The sequence below is a fragment of the Dipteris shenzhenensis genome, chromosome 28 (assembly GCF_047967505.1).
Source record: "Dipteris shenzhenensis isolate YYH24624 ecotype China chromosome 28, Dip_SZ_1.0, whole genome shotgun sequence".
Classification (NCBI taxonomy): Eukaryota; Viridiplantae; Streptophyta; class Polypodiopsida; order Gleicheniales; family Dipteridaceae; genus Dipteris; species Dipteris shenzhenensis.
The window spans coordinates 26,122,668-26,144,084 of record NC_141623.1 but is presented as its reverse complement, the minus strand read 5'-3'; the positions used below and the strand labels follow the sequence as shown (position 1 = coordinate 26,144,084).

General features: G+C 45.4%; 1 protein-coding gene across 1 annotated transcript in view; it reads left to right on the top strand.

The window, feature by feature from the left end:
- The window catches only part of EMB3006 (embryo defective 3006), a 78,544-nt gene that overhangs the window by 50,368 nt on the left and 6,759 nt on the right, over positions 1-21,417 (top strand). The window contains exon 4 of the mRNA XM_087399831.1: positions 20,025-20,057. Coding sequence (XP_087255957.1) covers positions 20,025-20,057 — 33 coding nt within the window. The remainder of the gene's footprint in view (positions 1-20,024; positions 20,058-21,417) is intronic.

The window sequence follows — 21,417 nt, the reverse complement described above, 5'->3', positions numbered from 1 at the left end:
CGGAGGTCGTCCAACGAGGAGCGCAAGGACGACGGAGAGCAAGGACGCGGGGGAGCAGGGATAGCCTACGCGTCGTCGGATGGGACGGACTTTTGGATGAGCAAGGACAGTCGAGATGGATGGCTCATGGTGTGGGCCTGACGGGAGATGCCTGCAGACTGTCCAAATCTCTTGTTTGCTCTTCCTGTTCGACTCAAATGGTCTCGTTTCTTGGTGCTCCTTTACGTCCATCGCAATTTGCCAGCCCTTCAAATCTTAGCGAGTGGGGCTTTCCTCGTTGGCAGCCTGTTGACGATGGCTGCACAACGATGGTGTGGCATTCTTGGCTGGCTTTGCTCCATAGTCAGCAATTGAACCAACATCTTTAGCTAGTTTTGCAGCTGTTATAGTAGCGTAGGTGCAATCCACCGCTTAGCCCTCCAGCGTCACTGAACCGTAAGTCATGGCTGCCAATAGCTGAAGGTTGTGTTGTGCGCCTGTCTGGCATCGGAGCTGGTGGAGGAGTTGGAGTGAAAGGTGAAGCAGAGGTGCCAAAGTCGGTGCTCTGATACCAATGTAGAGAAGAGGTAGGGACAGATTTGGAGAGCAGAGAGGCTAGTGGGAGAGAGGGCAGTGGAGAGGCTACGGGAGGGGACGGAGAGGCTACGAGAGGGAGCGGAGGAGAGGCTACGGGAGAGCTGACGGGTGTTGGGGTAAAGGCACTGGCCACCCTATGTAAATAGTACTTTATGTTGTACTTTAATGTAGGACACTTAAGTACACTAAGTACACATTTGTACTTAGATGTACTTAAGGGTTACTACCTTATCCATAATAGATATATATGTGTGTACTTGGGGAGGTACCACTCACTCATTGTGATTATCCCCACTATTGTGTGTGCAGTGAGTCTCTCTACTCCCTACTCTATCTCTCCCTCACACTCTATCAACTGGTATCAGAGCCAACGGGCTCTCTCCCTCCGCTTCCACTCCCTCTCTCCCTAGCCTACCCCTACCGTACGGACAAGTCCGTACGGCCGTACATCGTCCGTACAGCCGTACGGACGGATCGCGATAGCCAGGCCAAGGGCGAGGGCGCGGGTGTGGTAGCGCGGCTGCAAGGCGATGGCGCGGGCGGCGTAGCTGGAGCGGCTGCAAGCAAGGCGGGAGCGCGGGCGGCGTAGCCAGGGCGCGGCTGCAAGGCGCAGGCCACTGCTGCGGACGCGGCTGCAAGGCAAGCGCAAAGGCGCTGCTGCAAGCTCGCAGGGCGCGGCTGCGAGCCAAAGGCTGCAGGTCGCAGGGCGCGGCTGCACGTCGCAGCCAAGGGCTGCATCTGCGCAGGCCACGGCGCCTGACGCGGCTGCATCTGCGTGGCCAGGGCTGCAAGGTGCTACTGCATCGGCGTGGCCAGGACTTCAAGGCGTGGCTGCATCGGCGTCGCCAAGGCTGTAGGGCTCCTCCTCTACGTGGAATCCAGCATCGAAATAGAATGTGCTGAAGATAGCTTGCAACAGCTGCGTGCACTCCAATCAAAGCATTTCGAAGGTACGCATTGTGTTCTATTTGGGGCAGGGCTTTCACTCGCACTGAGGCTTTGCTTATGCCGCAAACAGTGTCGAGACAGGTCTATCACTTAGCCAGTGATTGTATGTCAGTGGTGGCACTGATTGTATGCATTGGACAGATCTGTACTTGAAACTTGCAGTGTATACCTTGTTGGATGCACCTCAATGGATTTGCAGTCAGATGCCTTGTGAGCAGTAGCAGTTGATGCCATTTTACTGTGTTAATGCACGGAATGTGCTGTCAATTCAAGGGGCTTTTGATGCTATTATGCTTGGGACAAATGCTTTAGCTTGTTGCTGAAAGTACAATCACTTTTGGTACAGATTTGGTCGATTTTGACCAAGTTTGACTTTAGTCAAATTTGGGGCTTTTGTAGCCTGACCGGAAATCTGTCAAGTGGGAGCACTCTACATGCATCAGGCTATCTCGTAAAGCACTACTATGCTTTGAAAGTGCAAATTTGACTTACAGTTTTTTTTTTGGTCAAAGGTCAATCTTTTTAATTGGAGGTGAAATCTCTGATTTTCTTCATGCATTCAAAGGGCTTTTGAGCAATCTCACTTCCAAACTGTGAATTCAGTTGGGGGGGAAGTTTCTGGAGCATATGGAGGTCTAAAATCAGAGATCTTCATCCACAATCAGAGATTCACTGTTTTTTGACAGTCCGGGACTGTCAACCAGCAAGTTTGACCAGATTTCACTGTCAAAAAAGGTCAAAAGTACTGCTACTTTTTCAGAAAACAGTTCTGGGATTTTTCTGGAGCACTTTGAAGGAGCTGTACCGCACTTTCACCAGCAAAAAAAGACAGGAACAGCTTGCTGTACTGTTTCTGCAGCAAGTGGGAGAAAGACTTTCAGCTGGTTTTATGCCACTGAAACAGTACCAAGTTCATTTTTTGATCGTACTTCCGCTGCGGGGGAATTTTCTTGGAGTAACTAGTGCTTAATTGCACGACTACAGGGAGTCAAACTCTATTTTCTTTACCATGAGTTCCGGCAGCGATGTGTCGTCCTTGTTTCAGATAAAGAAGCTCGAAGGAGCTAAAAATTACGACATATGGAGGACACAATGCTACAATGTGTTGATGCAGAAGGACCAGTACAAACCTATAAAGGAGAAGGGTGTTAAGCCCTCCAACATTACTGATGAGCAGTGGGAGAAGATGGACGGCTTGGCCAGGTCGACCATTATGCTTACAGTTGTTGATTCACTGGTTGTAGGCATCAGGGATGAACCTACTGCGTGGGAGATGTGGCAACGTCTTGAGGATACTTATGCCAAGAAAAGTGCCACGGGAAAAGCTTACTGGCTAAAAAAGCTTGTTGGTCTTCAAATGAAGGAGGGGACAGCTATGTCCACTCATATTATTGAGTTTAACAGCATATTCAGCCAGGTGATCAACCAGGGGTTGAAGCTCGATGATGAGCTGAAAGCTACACTCATCCTATGTTCTCTACCTGAGTCATGGGACACATTCAGGACTTCTACCAGCAACTCAAAAACCATTCTGGTATTTGCAGATGTGGAGAGTGCTCTTCTACAGGAAGAGATGAACAGAAAGAACAATGCTATTGGGAAGTCAAATGCTTTGAATGCACGCAGCAGGTCCAAAACACGTGGTAAAGACATAGAAAGAGAGAGGAGCAAGTCCCGCTCTAAGAGTGATCTTGTATGCAACTATTGTGGCAAGAAGGGACATATTGAGAAAAAGTGTTTTCAAAAGAAGAATGACCAGAGAGCCAAAGAAGGCAAGGCTCAAGGCAAGTCTAAGGGCAAAGAAAAAGAGGAGCTGAATGTTACTTATGTTAGTGACAGTGACAGTGGACATGAGATATGTTTCACCTCTTCACTCGAGGCTCATACACTTCATGCTGGTGATGGATCAGATATGTTTTCCTGGATTATAGATTCAGGTGCTTCCTTTCATGTGACATCCTACAGAGATCTGTTTGTCAGATATGCAGGAGGGCAGAAGGGAGTTGTCTTTCTTGGTGATAATCATGCATGTTCTATCATTGGTATAGGTGATGTCAGGCTTGTTCTTGAAAATGGCCAACAGTTAATGCTTAAAGGGGTCAGGCATGTTCCTGAGGTGAAGAAGAACTTGATTTCCACAGGGTTGTTGGATGATGATGGTTATCTTACCACCTTTGGTAATCAGAAATGGAAAATCAGCAAAGGGGCAATGGCTATTGCCAGGGGTCCTAAGGTTGATACTTTGTACTCACTTCATGCTGGACATTGTCCGCATTCTGATGTAAATGCCACCGAGCTGCCAAAGATTTCATTGTGGCATAGCCGGCTTGGCCATATGAGTATTAAGGGAATGGAGCAATTGGCTCACTTTGGTTACTTGCCGAGTCTAAAATATTCAGATTTGCAGAAATGTGAATTTTGTCTCTACGGTCGTCAAGTACAAATACCTCATAAGAGAAGGTCAAATCAGAAATTACAGCTCTTGGAGCTAGTACATACTGATGTGTGTGAGATGCCTACACTCTCTTTAGGAGGTTCAAAGTACATACTGTCATTCATAGATGACGCCACCCGCAAAGTGTGGGTTTACACTCTCAGAAAGAAGAGTGATACGTTCAAGGCTTTCACTAAGTTTGTTGCACTGGTTGAAAATGAGACAGGCAAAAAACTGAAAGCCTTACGATCTGACAATGGTGGAGAGTATTTGTCCAAAGAATTTCAAGAATTCTGTGAGGCAAAGGGTATTCAAAGGGTGTTGTCTGCACCATATGATCCTCCACAAAATGGTACAGCTGAAAAAATGTTCAGGACCATTCAAGAGAAAGTCAGATCCATGTTGTCACATGCTGCATTGCCCCACACATTTTGGGCTGAAGCTGTAAAGACAGCTGTGCACCTTATTAACAGGTCACCAAACAAGAGACTATGTGGTGGTGTGCCTGAACAAGCATGGACGGGCAAGCCTCCGTCTTACAAACACCTACGGGTCTTTGGTTGTGTCGCGTATGTGCATGTACGCAGGGAGGACAGAACTAAACTGGATCCAAAGTCTCTTAAATGCATATTCCTAGGTTACGGTGACAAAGGTGAGATGGGCTACAGGATTTGGGATCCCAAGAACAGAAAACTTATACGCAGCAATGATGTCGTGTTTGATGAAACCATCATGTTCAAGGAACCTGTTGTACAGCAGGAACCTTTAAAAGTAACTATTGAGGATGACAGGCATCATGGGCAACACAGACAGGCTGTAAATCAGCCACAACAGCAGCATAATCAGCCATTAAATGATGCTGCAGCAGATCCTAATGGACAGCCAGTTATGGCAGAAAACATCCCAATGGATGAGGCACAGTTAGGTGATCTTCCTGACATGCAAATGCAGCCAGGAATCATGGAACAGCCACCTTATCTGGGTGATGAACAGGCTGGACAGCCAGCTCAAGATGATGGTCTTTGGGTTAGAAGGTCAACCAGACAGACGCGGCAGCCAGAAAGATTTGTTCCAGGCATTGATTATTTGATGCTCACTGATTGTGGAGAGCCTTCATGCTACAGAGAGGCTAGGCAGAGGGCAGACAAGATTCAATGGGATCTTGCTATGAAGTCTGAAATGGACAGTCTTCACAAGAATGGCACTTGGGAATTGGTACCCTTGCCTACTGGTAAGAAGGTACTGCCATGCAAATGGGTTTATAGACTTAAAGTCACACCTGGTGAAAAGCCAAGGCATAAAGCCAGACTGGTTGCCAAAGGGTTCAAGCAGGAATATGGTGTTGACTTTGAGGAGATATTCTCTCCCGTTGTCAAGATGACAACACTCAGAACTGTATTAGCATTGGTTGCACATGCAGATATGGATTTGGTCCAAATGGATGTCAAAACAGCATTTCTTCATGGTGATTTACATGAAGAAATTTTTATGCAGCAGCCAGAGGGTTTTACAGTGAAGGGCAAAGAGAAGCTTGTATGCAGACTGAAGAAAAGTCTTTATGGTCTAAAACAGGCACCCAGGGAATGGTATCATAAGTTTGATACATTCATGCGAACCCAGGGTTACAGGAGAAGTGACATTGATCACTGCTTATATACCAAGAAAGCTTCAGATGGCAGTTTACTTATCCTCATTTTGTATGTGGATGACATGTTAATTGCTGGAAAATCTCATAAGGAAATGAATGCCTTGAAAAAGAGATTGCACCAGACCTTTGATATGAAAGATCTTGGTGATGCCAACCATATATTGGGTATGCGCATACTTCGGGATAGGGAAAAGCGGTTGCTATACTTGTCTCAGAAGGAATACATTGGCAAGGTCTTGCAGAGATTTCACATGGAGGGGGGGAAGAGTATTGGTACTCCATTACCTCCTTATGTGAAAATCAGCGCTTTGGACAGCCCTCAGACAGATGCTGAGAGAGCTGAGATGTCAAAGATTCCGTATGCATCAGCTTGTGGCAGTCTCATGTATGCTATGGTTGCAACCAGGCCCGATATTGCGTTTGCAGTGGGAGTGGTTAGCAGATACATGGCTAAACCTGGCAAGAAGCATTGGAATGCAGTGAAAGGTGTCATGAGATACCTAAAGGGTACACAGGACTTGTGTATATGTTTCGGCAGTCAAGATGCAAAAGTGCAGGGTTATACAGACTCTGATTATGCCGGTCACCCTGATACCCGGAAGTCTACTACCGGCTATGTTTTCACTTTCACTGGAGGTGCAGTGTCGTGGGTATCTAGAATGCAGCAATGCGTTGCATTGTCTACCACAGAAGCAGAATATATTGCAGCCACTGAGGCATGCAAGGAGGCTATATGGCTATCTCGGTTAGTGGCAGATTTGGGTTATCCATTGGAGATTCCATTGTTGCATTGTGACAGTCAGAGTGCCATACAGTTAGCACGTAATCCTGTCTTTCATGCAAAGACGAAGCACATAGATGTGAAATATCACTTTATCAGGGAGGTGCTTGAAAACAAGCAAATTAAGCTTGTTAAGGTGCATACAGATGACAATCCGGCAGATCTGTTAACCAAAGGGTTAGCTGCAGAGAGGTTTGCACACTGCAGATCTCTTATGGGTATTGGTTGAGGCCAATATTCTTTCTCTCCTTGAGGGCACACTGCCTTTAAGTGGGAGGTTGTTGGGGTAAAGGCACTGGCCACCCTATGTAAATAGTACTTTATGTTGTACTTTAATGTAGGACACTTAAGTACACTAAGTACACATTTGTACTTAGATGTACTTAAGGGTTACTACCTTATCCATAATAGATATATATGTGTGTACTTGGGGAGGTACCACTCACTCATTGTGATTATCCCCACTATTGTGTGTGCAGTGAGTCTCTCTACTCCCTACTCTATCTCTCCCTCACACTCTATCAACGGGTTGAGCAGTTGAGCGAGCAGGGCGGCTGAGCGAGGGGGAGGCTGAGCTGAGCGAGCGGTAGGCTGAGAGGGGCGGGGAGGTTGAGAGGCACGGAGGCTGAGAGAGGGTGGGGAGGCTGAGAGCGGGGCGGGGAGGCTGAGAGCGGGGTGGTAGGCTTAGGGAGGGCGGGGAGGCTGAGAGCGGGCAGAGAGGCTGAGAGGGGACGGGGAGACTGAGAGGGGCGGGGAGGTTGAGAGCAGGTAGGGAGGCAGAGAAAGCTCTCTCCGAAGCAACTCACAAGGGGGGGGGAGGGAGAGAGAGAGGGAGAGAGAGAGAGAGAGAGAGAGAGAGGGGGGGGGGGGGGGGGGAGAGGGGCGGGGAGGCTGAGATGTGGGTGAGGAGGCTGAGATGTGGGTGAGGAGGCTGAGAGTGGGCGGGGAGGCTGAGAAAGCTCTCTCCGGAGCAACTCACAAGGGGGGGGGGGAGAGAGAGAGAGAGAGAGAGAGAGAGAGAGAGAGGGGCATAGTACATAGTAGGGGGTGGATGGAGACTTATATAGTCCCTCCACATTTTCCCCGGCCTCTAACTTGGCCTCTTTTTCAAGAACTCTGTGATGGGCCAGGCAGGTCCCCTGCTCTTGTCTCCTCAACCTGATGAGACGTTCTCTATACTGAACTGCCTCGTGAACAAAGGTTGCTAGGCATCTCTGATTTGGGTCTAGGAGTTTGGAGAGGCCCTCGAATCTGTCTTTGAAAGGCAATGGTATAGTCCATGAATCTCATAGTAGACGGGGCAATAGAAGAAAAAATGCTCCTCTGACTCCACCTCATGGCGCTCACACAATGTGTAGATACGGCTCTCCTTGGGTATCCCCTCTACTCGCCTGTTCTCGATACGGAGTCGGTGTGATGACACATGTAACTCTCCAAGGGCAATCTTGAGTGAATGTGGTAGGTGGATTTGGGTGTACCTCGGTGGGATGATAAAACCCTCCGTTGAAATGTGCAGGCAGTGGTCCCGATAGAAACTGAGCTTCGCAGGGAGCTCTGCCTGTGCTAGCTAGGTCCTGAATGTGTGTAGCTGTGGGACATCCTCCCGTATGATTGGGTTGAATTCGTTGCCCCGGAACGGGACAAATGGGGCGTCAATGTTGTACTGAAAGGGTGGCAGCTTGTCTATATGAAAATCCAATCTCTCAAACCATCTACATGTGTGCGCGTACCAACATCTCTCATCACTCTGCGCTGCTAATGCCATAGAAGATGCTAGTGCCAACAAAGGTAGCCTGTTGCCTTGTGGTACATGAGCCATACGTGTGCACGCGGTAGAGGTAAATGATAGTTTGGAATGCCGCATCTAACTACAGTGGGGATGCCTCGAACTCAGCCTCAATGATCTAATAAGGGATAGATGGCTTGTTGCGTCTCATCCGCGAGAGTAGGAGAATCTGTAATCTCTCCACTCGAGTCCACTCTATATCGGAGAGGTTTGGTCTCCAACAGGTGCTACCATACATGCCCGTAGGTCGGACCAAGGAGTCGAAAAGAAGAACCTTGGTCCACGGGTCCTGGAAGTGTGAGTGGAAGCACTCTCTCTCCAGTCGGCGGGCTAGGAAGGTGTAACCTCTACTCAAGCGTGCCTGCATCGTCGGTCTCATCGTGAAGATAGGTCTAGAAGATAGAATTCCCAAGTATGTGTATGATGAAACAATCTCAACTGGTGCCCCATCAAAAGTAAACCGCTCTCTGTGTGCAGCTGCGCTGGAGGTGTTGAAGATCATAATCTTGGGTTTACCCAGGTTAACCTTCAAGTCATGTGACTCGCAAAAAGCCAGTGGTACATCTAAATGTCTCTAGAGCCCCTCAGGGCGGACGAGGATACCAGCGACACATCGTCAACGTATAAAAGAATCTGGAGCAAGTAATCGGTAAGAGAGCAACCAGCTCCTCGTAGTGTCCTCATAGAAGACTCGAGCTTGTCTATGTAGAGGCCAAACAAGGTCAGTGAGAGTGGACAACCTTGTTTGACCCCAATGGTGCTCAAGATCGCATTTGTCCATTCGCCTTGGACCCTGCTAGAAACCCTCTCACAAACTGCCATAACAGCCCAAACTATCTCCGGCCCATTTCCCAACTCCTGTAGTCGCCTGATGAGGCGTGCTCGAGACACTGTGTTAAAGGCTTTGCGAAAATCCACAAAGCAGAAATATACCCTTTGTCTCCGTGTCCTGGTCTCTTCTATGACACTCCTAAGTGTCAGGATGTGATTCATGGTCCCGTGGTCACGTCGAAAACCTGCTTGTCCATCTGCTATGAGTCCTTGCAATCTCTGCATAGTGACTGACCTCCATATCTAGTACTGAAGCATATATCTTGGACATGACATGCCCGATCATAATGGTCCTGTAGTGTTGAGGGTCCAAGTGGGTGGGAAACCAAGACAATCTGCTTCATTAAATAGCTTTGCAAGGATGGGGCTAGGATATCAATCCCGTATGCAACAAACTCGGTGCATAGTCCCTCATGATCCTTCGCTCGGCCATTATGAAGTTTCATGACCGCATCTTTGATGCCCCCTTTAGTGAAAAGAGTGCAAGAGGTAGGTCGTGGTATGCGCGAGAGATCAGGTGTGGGCTAGTTGGAGATGCCATAAAGTGTGCGGGCGTAGTGCCAAACTCGAGTGATTGTGAGTGGTGAGGGGGACCGTCGTTCAAGAAACCGTTCCCAAAAGTCTTTGGAATTAACATTGAAAAGAATGTTCAATAATTCATCCTCGTTTTGGCGAACAAATTTTTGTTTCTTTTGGTGAACTAGACAACGGTACTCGCTAACGTGTCTGGTTCACTCAATTGTTGGCGAAGAGCCTTACACTCATCATCATACCACCTATTACATGGCATGGGCCCTAACAACGATGGACGGTTAGAACGTGTTGTGTGCGGAAAGACATGAAGGGCAGCTTCATGCAGTGATTGGCTTATCAACGCGGCTCTATCTTCTAGAAGGGGTTTGTGGTCAATATAGGTGAGTAGAGTGTAGAGCCGTGCAGAGTATATGGGTGACAGGATGTGGTCAAAGTGTATGTTGTGATAGGTAGTGTAGGTGGGTGGTGTGGTGAGTGGTAAAGCAAGGCGGGAGTGGTGATATTGAAGAAGAGTTATGTGTGATCAGCCCCAGGTGGCAGTGGTGAAACGGAGAAGTCTGTGATGTGTGATGTGAAGGCAAGGGATCCCAAGATATAATCAACTACGCTAGACCTCCCTCCATGAGAAAAGCAGGTGAAACCGTTGGAGGAGGGCGATCGCTCAAGACCATTATAGATAATGAGATCGTATGCCGTACATAGATCCAATAGTGCATGTTTGTAAGAAGTGATAGGGGCCCGTCTATCAGCAGACAGTCGTGATATGTCAGCATCAGCAAGATCTATGTTGGGAAGTAAGACAGCATCCTCTCGAAAATCTAGCAGTGGCACTTGGCGTGCTCTTGTCCTCGTGTTGAAGTCCCCTACTAGAAGAACATCTCCGCGGCTCGAGAAATCCATGATGTCATGGTAGAGGGGTGCATATGGTGATGTCTCAATCCCTAGCAAAATGTGTGGTCTCTAGTGGGAAGTAGCAGATCGCTATGAAGAGATCGCAATTGGTGGTGCGTTGTAGTCGGATTCAAAGAAACCTAGAATGTGGATTTCTCCTCTCCACTGAAATCGCCTCAATAAGAGATGATCTAAATAAGACTGCTACTCGACCTGATCCCCGTACTCCACATGCCTCCCTTGTCTTCTCTTTGTAGGTTGACTCCCAAGTATATCCATTGACCACCGATAAGGGGCGCTCTGGGCTCTGATGCGTCTCTTTGTAGAAGACTATGTCTCGTCTTGTGTATGACTTTGAGAAATTCCTAGGCTCCGACCAAAGGGTACCGTTACAAATCCAAATGGTGCAAGCAAGGGTCTCATTATTCTGAGTCTCATAGACCATGCCTCCCTATGTGGAGGAGCGGTCAGGTGGTCGGCGGGGTCCGCCGGCGATGAGACGTCCATTCCACACGAGGATTACCAAAACGCGAGTGAGTCAAAAAAAGCAAGATATACAGAACAATAAAAGATTTATAAATCCCCTATTTGAGTAGTAAAAAATATAATGTATTCAAAAGTCCGTCCGTATGTTTCCTCAATGCTAGAAAGATTAAATATGCATATAACTTAAAGCCACTAACACTAATTTCACATCCCCCATATGAGAGTTGGTATGTTTCATTGCCAAGTCATCATTATCAAAGACAAACCTTACTACAATTAAGTTCTCTCTTTCCACCATAGTAATTGAGATCATCAATGCAACCTTCCGCACAAGTGGGGCGTTTTCAAGGACTCCTTGAATGGATTAGTATACATTCCATGCATATGTAACTGCTTAGCTTTTTTAACTCTATTCACTCTTGGAACAAAACCCATGTTTCTTTGTTATTACAAAAAACAGCCCTCCCCAATGATTCACTCTTACATCCAACTAATCCAACCAGTGCAACAAATTGACCACAAATTCATATTTGGTGTATGAAATTTTACTAGATGGTGCAAAAAGGCATGATAATCATTTAAATCGTGCCTTGCCTTTTGACTTGATATGTAACATGACCCCATTTGGAGTGTAAATAAAAAAATATAGGGATTGAAAAATGTCATTTTGTGGACAAAAATTAGGAGTGCGTTAACGCACTCCCTATTTTGGCCCAAAAGATGATATTTTCCCATCCCTATGTCTTTACAAGTTGTCAAAATTTGGTTCTTTTGGCTTGAAAGATGAGTTTTGACATCCCTACATCTTTTGATTGTCAAATCCAAATGGCATAATGTTACATATCAAATCAAATGACAAGGAATGATTTAGATGGATATCATGCCTTTACCATCTAAACAAGATGAATTTCATTCATGTGGCCTGCTAAGAGAGAGAGAAAAAGAAGGAGAGAGAGAGAGAAGGAGGAGGAGAGAGAGAGAGAGAGAAAGAAAGAAAGAGAGAGAAATTTTATTAGAGTCTTTGGAAGATCGATGGGTCTATGAGACTGAAAGAAAACCTGATACAAATCACAGTAAGGGTGGAGCTACTGAAACGAGCATCATCACCCGTGCTGAATCCTAAGTCTGATCATACATAATCAAATACATCTAGATGTAACAATGAAAAGAAAAGTACTGGAGCGGAGTGGAATCCTCCGTATGTCATGTCGCCTTGGCTGGTGCATAGCCGGTGATGGGACGTTGGTGCCCGTCAAGGGGTGCCGTGCGTCTCGGTCTCTTGGACGAGGCTCGATGCAAGACCAGAGCCACCGTGACTCCCGTGGGAGGTATCCCGGGTCTAAACAATGATGGGAGGTCTCCCAGAGTGATCTGTGTGTCCCCTCGATGTCTCGTGTATCGTGCTGTGATCGTCGGGTCGGAGTCTCTGTCACGTCTGCGGCTAGAGACTGGACGATCAATGCCACTGGATGGGAAGAACTCTGTGATCGTGCTCTGAGAGGTGTCTGATGATGTGGCCAAGCCCCGTCACCTGAGTGAGTACTCTCTATGTCGGACTCCCTCGTGAATGAAGGCCGCGAGGCATCTCTGATCTGGGTAGGCAAGGAATTTGGAAAGGAGCCCGGAGCCGTCTCTGAAGAGGCACTAGTAGCGACCTAAATAAAATGCTCCTCTAACTCAACCTCCTGACAGTTGCACAATATGTACAAGCGATGCTCCCTAGGAATCCCCTCTGCTCTGCCGCTCTCTATGCGGAGGCGGTTTGATGATACCCGAAACTGTCCGATGGAGATCCGTAGTGAGTGAGGCATATGAAGCTCAGTGTACCCCGGTGGTGTGATGAATCCCTCCTCCAAAATGCGAAGACAGTAATTGAGAGAGAGAGAGAGAGAGAGAGAGGGGGGGGGGGGAGAAAAAGATGAATCCTGTCCAAAGTGAGAGAGAGAGAGAAATGGAAGAGGAGAGAGGGAATAAATGCACGTCTAAAAACATGGAAGAGGAGAGAGAGGCAATGAATGCACTTCCAAAAAAGCACACCCAAATTTGAAAGAGATGCTCTATAGTCAAAACACCAACCAATCAAAGAATTTGAAAAAAACATATCTGAAAAATGCTAGAAATTATTTTTGACTTTTGAAAGTTGAACCTTCAATAAGGCTACCTAACGGCAGGTCAAAAATTGTGTGCATCATAAATGAATTTTCGGCTGATTTGTTCACCAAATTTAAAGCTAAAATTCCCATAGGAGCGAGTGAGAAGATACTTTTTGTTTTGGCAAAAAATTAGCCCGTGTACGTCTTCATATTTTAATCTTAAAATTGTGACAGCCCTTCATAAATCTACATATATAAATTACATTAAGTTGTTATTTATAAAATCCCCTCATGTACATAAACGGCATGTAAGTCCTAAAAACATACCCCTCAATGCACTAAAGTGCTATGTCACATGTTGATGAGTGATTACTTAGGTAATTGCCCAACCCAAATGGGGTCATGTTAAAATAGTCCTTAATTTTGGACTACCCAATTTCAAGAAAATGTGACACATAACCTAGCTTTTGAATACTTTCTACTTCAAGCACTTACCCATTTAAAAGTCTCCGCTATGGCCGATTGCATGGTGGCTATCTGAGCCTCCACCACTATTGTTGCAAGTGTACCCCTTGAGGCCACGCTCAAGGAAGAAAACTCCTTCTCCACGATGTCTGTTCTGAGCTCCTGGATGAGACTGGTCTGCTGCTGAATAACAATCGTGTGCTCGGGAGTAAAACGGGCCTGCTCCTGGACAAAGTGGGTCAACTCTGCTACACCTGCGCGGATGCTACATACCTCTATGAGGAGAGACTCCCATAGACCTGGTGCGTCCGCCAATGAGTAGCTCGGACCTCTCGGGATCTCAGATAAATAGAGGATTGGTGCAACGGTAGAAAGGTGGGGTAGGGTGGTGGATGGTGGGCTAGTGAGGTGAGCAGAGAGGGGATATTCCAGTAGAGTACTGGAAAAGGCAAGACAAAGAGTATTGTGAACCAATATATATATCTAGGGACTGTGAAGTAGGTGATGGAACCGTCGTCAATGTAACAGTCGATGTGGCTGTCGAGGTAGAGGATACTGCTGTAACTGCTAAGGATCCCAAAACGGATGCAGGTGGTGATACTGATGATGATGATGAGGATGGTGCCCCCATTGATGTAGGTATTGTACTAGTCTTTGTTCTCGCTTTGCTGTCCACACCAAGTCCACTCCTATCGACACGTGTGTTAACGTTCTCTAGAGTAAGTTGCATTGGTATCTTGTCATCTTTCTTGTTTCTCCCCTAACCCTTTTCTCTGTCATTCTCTCGCTCGTCGTTTCCCATCTTGTAATGCTAATTCAAAACTCTTCTTTGTTTTGTTTTTTGCCAGGTGCATGGGACATCACAATCTATTTGGCTGCCACCCCTCATGTGGGTCCATCAACCCATGCACTCATCATCACGAGGGGTTGGGGCTGCTGATTAGAGGAGCTAGGCTAGGCTAGGCATGAGAGGCTGAGAGAGCAAGATCCATAGTTTATCATGATGGCATTGGTACATGAAGAGAGGACACTCCCTGAGCTCATGAAAGGAAAGCCAACGAGAGCATTAACCCTAGGAGGGGGGCATTGATGTGTGAGGCTGCTGTGGTGGCAAAAACTTGGTGATACAGCATTGGCGGCTATCGACATGTGCAACCCGTTGTAGTCTCTTGGTTGTAGCCGTGCGGTGAACAAGTGCCACAGTCAGTCCTGTGGGTTGTGCATCCGCTTTGGTAAGCATGGGGAGGCCCCCTAATGTGATCTCTACCTTAGTACATTGACAAGTCTGGCATGTCTCTGACTCTGGCTTGGGTCCACGCAATTGCTGCCTTTGTGAGTTATGTTGATCAGTGTTGTCTGGCTAGAAGAACTCAGTGATCATGCTTTGAGTAGAGTCTTGTTGTGTGTCACAATATCCCCTACATGCCCTGAGCAGCCGCTCCTTGTGTCGTACAGCCTCATGGATGAAGGTGCGAAGCATCTCTCTTCTGGGTGGGACAGTATGAAGCCCTCTACTGAAAACTGTAAGAATTGGTCTCTGTAGAATTTGAGCTTCACAGGGAGCTCATGAGGTGCCAACCAAGTCCTAAATGTGTAACTGTAGGAGATCCTCTCGGATGGCTTGGTTCACCTCATGATATGTGAACGGGATAGGGGGGGCCTTGACGTTATACTGGAAGTTGAGTAGCTTGTCTATGTGGAGCCCTAGATTCTCAAACCATCTGTAAGTACGTTCATACAACACCTCTAGTCACCCTTTGTAGCCAATGCCATGGAGGAGGATAAAGCCAACCAAGGGGGCTTACGTGGCCCTGTGGTGCAAAAACCATGCTGCCTCATGTGGAAGAGATATGTGATGACTTGGAAAACTGCATCAAGCTGCCCCGAACTCAGCCCAAAACTATGTGATGAAGGACAGAGGGCTTACTGCAAATCATTCATGAAAGCATGAGTACCTAAAGCCTCTCAACTCGAGCCCCCAACAGGGGCAGCCATACATACATGCTGGTTGAACCAAAGAATCGAAGAGAAGATTCTTGGTTTGAGGATCTTGGAAGTGAGAATGAAAGCATTATCGCTTGAGTCTAGCCATCACAGCGTACCCCGTGCTTAGTCGGGTCTGTATGGTTGGTTGCATCGTAAAGATCAGGCCGGAGAACAGGACCCCTAGGTATGTGTAGGATGCAACTACCTCCATTGGCAACCTGGCCAAGATAAAGTGCTCTTTGTGCATGGCTGCTCAGGATGTGTTGAAGATCATGACCTTGGTTTTATCAAGGTTGTCCTTCAAATCATGCATCTCACGGAAAGTATGAAGTGTATCCGGTTGTCATTGGAGTCACTCTATCGAGGAAGATAGTAGGACCACATCGTCTGCCTATAGAAGAATTTGGAGCAAGGATTCGGCTAGAGAGCAACTAGTCCCCCTAGGGTCCCAATGAAGGTCTCAAGCTCATCTATGTAGAGGCCGAACAAGGTCGTTGATAATGGACAACCTAGTTTGACTTGAATTGTGCTCATGATCTCCTCTATCCACCTTGCACCAGTCCGAACCCTATCCAAGACTCTCTCATAAAGTGCCATGATTGCCCAGATGATCTCTTGATCATATCCCAACTCTTGTAGTATGCAAGCTTTGCAATCAGGCTAACCTTCGTGTCAAGTACCGATGCATAGATCTTGGAGATAACATGTCCAATCATAATGGTTTTGTAGTTTCGCGGGGCTCATGGGATCTTCTGCCTTGTGTATGGGTGTGATTGTGTTAAGGGTCGAAGTGCATGGGAAGCTTGTGCAAACCGCTTCATTGAAGAGCTTTGCTAAGATCGGGACCAAGGTATCTATCCCGTATTCAATGAATTCAGTGCAGAGGCCCTCATGGTCTTTTGCTCGGCTGTTGTGAAGCTTCTTGGCTGCGTGTTTGACACCACTGGCTGTGAAAAGCATGCATGAAGTGAGGCGTGGTACATGTGAGAGATCATTTGCTGGCGGTTAGGAACATCATATAGTGTGTTGCATAGGATCGTAAGAGGGGATGGGGCTCTCTGCTCAAGGAACCTTTTCTACTAGAAGTCTTTAGAGTTGTTACTAAACAAAATGCTTATTAACTCCTCATTCCGGCGGATGAAAGCTTGCTTCTTTTGGCAAACCGAACGGCAGTATGCGTGTATCGTCTTTGCCTCACTTGGAAGATGATGGTTGGTTTTGAGTTGAAGTTGTTGGTGTAAAGCCCGACACTCGTCATTGTACCAGCTATTGCAATTGCAAGGTACTGAGCCGAGGAGTGGGGGACACGTGGATTGAGTGGTGTGTGGGAAAGTTTATAGGGCAGCCTCATGGAGGGATTGTATGGTATGCGATCAATGTCTCTTAGTAGGTCAGAAAGGCGAGCAGAGTATGTGGGTTTTAATTTGTAGGTAGTGTGTGTAGATGGTCTCCTAGTGTGATGTGGGTAGTGGTGTGGAAATGCTAAGAACAGATAAGTGTGATCTGCTCATGGAGGTGGTGATGAGACGGAGAAGTCAATAATATGTGAAGTGAAGGCAGGAGATCCCATGAGATAGTCCAAGCAAGTGGGAAGCCATGGCATACAACATGAACATTTGCTCTAAGATCATGGCCAAGACCTCCTATCCATGTGCAAAATGCGCAACTTGCAATCCCTCATGACCTTGGGTTCTTCAGTTGTGGAACTGGTGCAATGTAGCTCGCACATTGCGTGGGGTAAACAAAATAGATGTGGTGGTGCTTGGATTGGGACCTATCAAGTGGTGCCTGGATCTCGGGACATTGTAGAGTCAGATGCTTGGTTTCGTGATTGGAATAGGTGGATTCCCCTCATAGAGAAGCCCCCATGCAATGGTGGGGTCCCCTCCTCAGAAAGATGAGATCACTTCATCCAGCCTATATGTGAGAGGAAAGCCCACCTCTTACGGTGTGTCAGGCAGCGTGAGATTCGTTGTGCCTTGGATGTTGTTAGGTGCTCCAAAGCTTGCTCATGTATGAGGTGATATCTCATTTCTTGGCACTCGTCATCAAACCATGGGTGTTGGGGCATCTTCCTAGCTGGAGGATGTGATGTGGATCCGGTCATAGGAAATGATTTGGCGGGCATGATCCTGAACCACCAAGACAAGAGTGTCTGAGACAATATGCACACACACTTCTACAAATATCGGTGGTTACTTTAGGTCTATAAGGTGTGTGGCATAAATGTAAGTATGGTTTGAATGGCCATACTAGGAAGGGATTTTGGACTTCACAAGCAGTTGTAGCTTGAATGAAGAGATTTTGGACTTCTCCTTGAGTGCTAGCCTTCGTCATGGCTGAGTTTTCCCTTCACCTCCGGAGTGCCGACAGAAACTCAATATGAAGACTTTGTATAAATGGATGCTCAAGTATGTGTGGGTGTGTGGATTTGTATGTGTGAGAGCATATTTTTATACTATGGTCTACATCCACTGTTGGGCGCTGATGACATCAGTGGGGATGTCATAGTAGCTAGTCCCTGCTATGCATGATGGAGTTTATGGTTTTCAACCTTGTGACTATCATGAGATTGAAACTGCACTATGTTTTTAGAGGATGAGTTTGGGAATGTTCTTGGATTCATCTAGGTATACTAGGAAGGGACAAAGATAATGTTTTCTTAAGCGAGAGTTATAATATAAGGATTAATATAATATAATGTTCTCTTAAGTGAGAGATATAATTGCCTTCCTTCTCAGCCTAAGGTTCATATGCTTACTCCCACACACAAGGCCGTTTTGGATGGGTACAATTTTCGATAGTGTTTAATACAATATGTCTCTTCATTGATATCTCTTGGGGTGTGCTTGCTATGTGTTACTTTTCTATCTGTTGTTCAGGAAGCATACTTCAAATATAGTTGTATGGTTGGCCAAGCAAACGTTTTGCAAATGTTCGTAACATACATGCATGATTATGGGGGTTTCATACCTTGCACTTCTTTAGATTCCAATATTTTCTTCTTTTTTGGTGTGAATGTTGCTCCCCACCTTGCAACAAGGGCATTATCTATTCTTGCAGTTTGTTTAAGTAACTATATCAATCCATAATTATCAAGAAAGGATGTTGGATGAATGTGGAATGATGTGATGAATTTCAAATGGTTTTGGCCTTCATGGTTTGTAACTATGAGAAATCTGCAAAATTTGAAAATTTGGACATTGGAAAGTTGGCGTCCAGGAATATTTCTAATGTAAAATTATAATTGATTTTGAGGTCTTGGTATTCAATAGTCATGATCTGAGTTTAAACAAACTTGCTAATACACACAACATCTCTTTTGAAGGTGCTTTGGAAACCATCTTCCTTAGGTTTGCATGTTTGTAATGCACAAATTAGAAAAATCAACAATCATGATAAAGCCTTACACAAAATCGAAAGCACATGCAAGAGAACAAACCCATCCCCCCTCTCCCCCATCTCCTTTTTTTTTAAATTTGGTGTGTCACGTATGCTTTTCCAAAACTTCCGACATCAAATGTATCATATCTTAAGCGATTGGTTCAAACTAACATTTGGTTGGACTATGCTTGGAAGATGGGAAATAAGCTTAATTTTAACAATGCCTGGTAAATATTTCACTTTACACGTTGAACTTACAATTTTAGTTTGGTTGCCATGCTCCAACTTAATTCTTTGAATCTCTTGTATGGTTTCACACAACTTTCCTTTTGAAGGTGCTTGGGAAACTATCTTTCCTTAGGTTTGCATGTCTGTAATAGCTAGTCCCTGCTATGCATGATGGAGTTTATGGTTTTCAACCTTGTGAGTGACTATCATGAGATTGAAACTGCACTATGTTGTGATGAGTTTGGGAATATTCTTGGATTCATCTAGGTATATTGCATGTCTGTAATGCACAAATAAAAAAAACTCATTCAGGTGTCTAGCAGGGATGTCATAGTAGCTAGTCCCTGCTATGCATGATGGAGTTTATGGTTTTCAACCTTGTGAGTGACTATCATGAGATTGAAACTGCACTATGTTGTATTTTTAGAGGATGAGTTTGGGAATGTTCTTGGATTCATCTAGGTATATTGCATGTCTGTAATGCACAAATTAAAAAAACTCATTCAGGTGTCTAGCAAATCAACAATCATGATAAAACCTTACACAAAATCAAAAGCACATGCAAGAGAACAAACCCATCCCCCCTCTCCCCCACGGCCTCCTTTTTTTTTGTGTGTCCACGTATGCTTTTTCAAAACTTCCGACATCAAATGAATCATATCTTAACCGATTGGTTGAAACTAACATTTGGTTGGACTATGCTTGGAAGATGGGAAAAAAGCTTAATTTTAACAATGGCTGGTAAATAGTTCACTTTGCACATAGAACTTACAATTCTAGTTTGGTTGCCATGCTCCAACTTAATTCTTTGAATCTCTTGTATGGTTTCACAAAATAGATAAGAGGCTTTGACTTATTCCTACCTTTGGAGTTGTGTCTGGCTCAGTGGTTTTCATGCTATCATCAAAGTTTTCGATTTCACTAACACAAGTTTTTGCATTTTATTTTATAAGGCGGAGTTTGCTGATATATGCCAGGAGGCAAGGGTAATGTGTCTTAACCATCAACTGCAAGTTTATGCATTGTTAACTAATTTATAAGAGCAGAAACTTCAGAAACATGTGATTGCATTGTATTGCTGTCTATAAAACAAGTATATATTTTTAATGTTGAAACTTTATGGCTAAGAAGTTATCCAATGTTTGAAGTAAACTTTGATTATTATTATAATACAAAGAGTTCATGGCTCCATATTTTTACAACATATGCCAAATGAATAATTAACTAAAATTTAGTATATGCCACAAAAGGGCAGTCTCTAGGGTCTTCGATGTTTTTTGGTCACACGAACATCTTCTGGTCGCTTGCTAAACTCCTTAGCGCTTGGGAAATCAACTCTTCTTAGTACCTGCAATAATTAATTAAAGCGCATCACCATGGCACCCATTAATTGTTAGCGCTTTTGATGCAAATAATAGACTGTGGACTAATCCTAGTCATGGTGGGTGTCCCCAATGAACACATGTGCACACATAACAAATATATAAATATATGTATATATATATTTTTAATGGTTGACCGGAGTCAACGCTCTTACCATAATTAAGGGGGCTTTGACCGATGGTGGAGGTGCCTTAATTATGGCCAAGTCTCTCCAACCAAAGCTGGCACATCTCTCCAACCGAAGTTGGCACAACTTGGTTAACCGTAGATAACCCTCTTGGTGCATGCCAAGTCTCCTTGATCGAAATCAGGCTTACTTGACCAGAGTCAAGTATCTTTGACCGTAGTCAATTCTTGGACCATTCAAAGAACTCTTTTGACCATAATTAACCTCGATGGAAAACTCTTTAATTATGATCAAATAAATGGTCAATTGTACTTTGACTTAGGATATTTAGATTGTGGTGACATCCCCTCGGCTTCTAATCAGTTGACCTCAATTGAAAAGCTTCCTTGTAAACATCCAAAAGCTGTGGATGATCGGACAACATGTCTTCGTCCATCCACTTGGTATCCAATGCCGTATAATTCTTGAATTTTACAAGATACCTGTAAAACTCCTTGCCCTGAGGGCCTTTGCGTGTAGTATGGTACACTATCTGCTCTGGCTGAAGGACCTCCTTCAGCTCATCCACTTCTGGTGGATGCTCTTATATTGGCTCTGTAGGCTCTGGCCCCTGGAATTTCTTTAAAAGACTCACATGGAAAGCATTGTGAATCCTCCAATGCTCTAGCAATGCCAACCTGTATGCAACCTCATTTATTTCTTCTGTAACTCTGAAAGAGCTATGCTTATCTGCAGCTCTTTTATGCTTTTCTTGAGACCTTTCAATTGCTGTTCGGACTTAGCTGAAAGCTGTCTGGAGGTCTCTCACAAACTGATCAGCTGCAAATATTTTATCT